Raw genomic sequence first — 2,950 nt, forward strand, 5'->3', positions numbered from 1 at the left:
CTTTGTTACATTCTTTTCAAAAGGGACCTTGTCTCCTGTGGGACTTTGGCCAACACAGCTGTCATCACCAAACAAAGTTTGCTAGGTCTGGATCCAGTTGTCCTAACTGTGGCTACAATAACATAGGTGCTCCAATCTCGACCATCCCTACAACCCACATCTGTACCTGTGCACAATGTGTAGGCAGGACTGTTGTGTCACTGTGACCAACAGAAACAACCTAAGGGGTGAAGGGTTATGAATTATGGCTTCACAGGGTTTAGTCTACAGTTAGGGTGCATGCCCCTGTGAACTTGGATAGGACACTGTGGTGGTGGAAATGTGTGGCCCAGGAAATTCTTGATGGGCAATAAACAGCAAGATGTAGGATGAATGCAAGCACTCATCTCCTTTCTTGTTCTGGGTTTGCCCTTGATCCTTTGTGGGCCTCTAGCCAGTCAGATGAAGGGGTTCACCTCCAGTGAAGGTCCTTGACCACAGCCTCTGATAAACTTCAGCAGTTTCCTGGGTGATTCTGAATAACGATGAAGAATCATATCACATCTTAACTGGCTCTTCCTTTTGGTTCCTAGAACACACGCCAGCTTTAGCACCTGCCAGAACTCTGTCTGCATCAAACCTCCCATCAGCTTTCACGTGATTGTCTTTTTCTTGTCATATGGGTCTAATTCAAACATTTCCTCAGAGACACATCACATTGGAATTCAATATACCTCACAATTCTGTTTCAAACTTATGATCTCCACATCTCATTCCAGCCTTCCCAGCTCTGGTTAGTTCTCTGTATCACTCAACACAGGTGGAAATCACTTTCATTGCTTGCTGCTCATATTTTTCACATTTGAAGGTCAGCCTGATCGGGGCAAGAGCAGGCCCATCACTCGGCTTCTTATTTCCATCCTCTGTGGTCCTGTAGCAGGACCTGTGGCATCTAAAGATGATATTTTAAAGAAAAAAAATTAAATTTCAGCAGTCAACCCATACTCACCTATTATTACTATCATTCTAGAAAGCATTTTTGTAAAACAGAGCCAAAGAGCATTTCACACAGCAATGGATGCTGAGAATTCACATGCCATTTTGTTCCTTGAAAAGGGTTCAGCATGCTCACGTCTGTCTGCCAGACACATGAAGCTCCTCAAAGAGTGAGAACAGTGTTTCACTGGGGAGACTGCACGAGTCAGTGCTCTGTTGGAGGTTGGTTAGAAGATGTTTGTGAAAAAATGTTTTCTTTAGTGTTTACAGCTTGATGAAAAATCTGCTTAAAAGTGCCTGGAGCAGGGTCTCTATGAAACAGTTGAAGTGTGTTTCAGGTGCTCTGGAGACTTTCTGATAGAGACCAAACCTCCTGACTTGGCCACATTTGCTCAAGAAGAGTCGTGTTTGTTCTGCTGGTGGCTGTGAGCAGGGCTTCCTGTGAAGGCATCCTAATCCATGAAGCACACAACCTCTGCGACATCCATGCCCACCTGATGTTTAAATTGCTCCCTGACATCAGGGTACCCTACTTGCTAATGAAGCTTTGATCATTCCATTCACAATGGTCCTTTCAAGAAGAAACCTGTTACACTCTTAGAAATAACAACAGGAAGGAATTCTAGGGTGTGTTTCAGGCTTCTTGGCCTCTTGTTTCTTGTGATACCAAGTTTATGTAACAGTAGAGAGTGCAGTTTCAGGTGCCTCCCTGGGAGTTGTGAATGACACTGAACATGATAAAATGCATCAGGTAGATGTGTCAGGAAGAGATTTTAAAAGAAGAGTGTAGCTGGGCTGAAAGTCCTACCAAGATGCCTGAACCATACAGGTGCCACCATCAGCCATTTTCTATACTCAGTAAGAAAGATCTGGGTGGTGATGGAGTAACCCAGACTGAGGAAGACTCAGACAGGTGTAGCTAGAGAGAGGAAGGCCTACATGCTTTCCTCATACTGCGAGAGTAAATCCCACCAGCCTAATCTCTACAGCATCTTTGAAAGAGCATTCCAGGGGAGCCTTTGTTAATTTAAAAAACATTGTAAACAATCATAAAAAAGTTAGAAATCACACCAAAATTAACTATATTAATAACTACAGAACCCAAGAAATCTTTATACAATTGGAGTAGCAATTCAGAACAGGAGCTGTGGAGCTTTACACTGGATTTTACACTTTCACTATCAAATATGTATAAGGTTGAGGGACATTAAAAGATAGTTTCTGTAATGCAAGTTAGAATAGAAAATAAAAAATATGTATAAGGTTGAGGGACATTAAAAGATAGTTTCTGTAATGCAAGTTAGAATAGAAAATAAATTAGGTTAAGCTTTTTGGACTCACCAAGATAGCATAGATATGGAGTATTTTCTTTGATTTATCAATTTCTAATGGATTAGACATTGTTGATGTATATTATTGGTGTTTATTGCCTGCATATATTATATATAGTTATTGTACTTACTGTCTACAGTTTTTCTCATTAGTTATAACATTTTTTTTTGAAATTTTAGACAAAAAGGGGGAAATGTGGTGATATTTTATTTGTATTCTACAAATACAGGTTGCTTGAGAGGAGCTAACCATTAGTTAACCATAAAAGTCTGGAGGTGTGTACAGACAGACAAGAAGTGATATGGCTGGGTGGAAAGAGGAAATAATAGGGTGGGGTGGAGAGAGGAGCTCACTCTTTTGGGGAGCTGAGAGTTGTAGAGGTAAGTAAGATCTCTAGTAACTGGCTGCTCTACTTCCCTGATCTTTTAACTTCATCCCCTAATCTTTATCTCCAATGTTTTTATTATTTTTTTCATTTATTCATTTATTAAAGATTTCAGTCTCTTCCCCGCCACAGCCTCCCATTTCCCTCCGCCTCCCCCCAATCAAGTCCCCCTCCCTCCTCAGCCCATAGAGCTATCAGGGTTCCCTGCCCTGTGGGAAGTCCAAGGACCACCCACCTCCATCCAGGTCTAGTAAGGTG

General features: G+C 41.6%; 1 protein-coding gene across 1 annotated transcript in view; it reads right to left on the bottom strand.

Annotated features, from left to right (window-relative positions):
• Positions 1 to 439: 439 nt before the first annotated feature.
• Positions 440 to 2,950, bottom strand: part of Mkx (mohawk homeobox) — a 132,140-nt gene continuing 129,629 nt past the window's right edge. The window contains exon 6 of the mRNA XM_026782969.1: positions 440 to 931. Coding sequence (XP_026638770.1) covers positions 849 to 931 — 83 coding nt within the window. The 3' untranslated portion in view covers positions 440 to 848. The remainder of the gene's footprint in view (positions 932 to 2,950) is intronic.

Source organism: Microtus ochrogaster, chromosome 16 (assembly GCF_000317375.1).
Source record: "Microtus ochrogaster isolate Prairie Vole_2 chromosome 16, MicOch1.0, whole genome shotgun sequence".
In the NCBI taxonomy this organism is placed as follows: Eukaryota; Metazoa; Chordata; class Mammalia; order Rodentia; family Cricetidae; genus Microtus; species Microtus ochrogaster.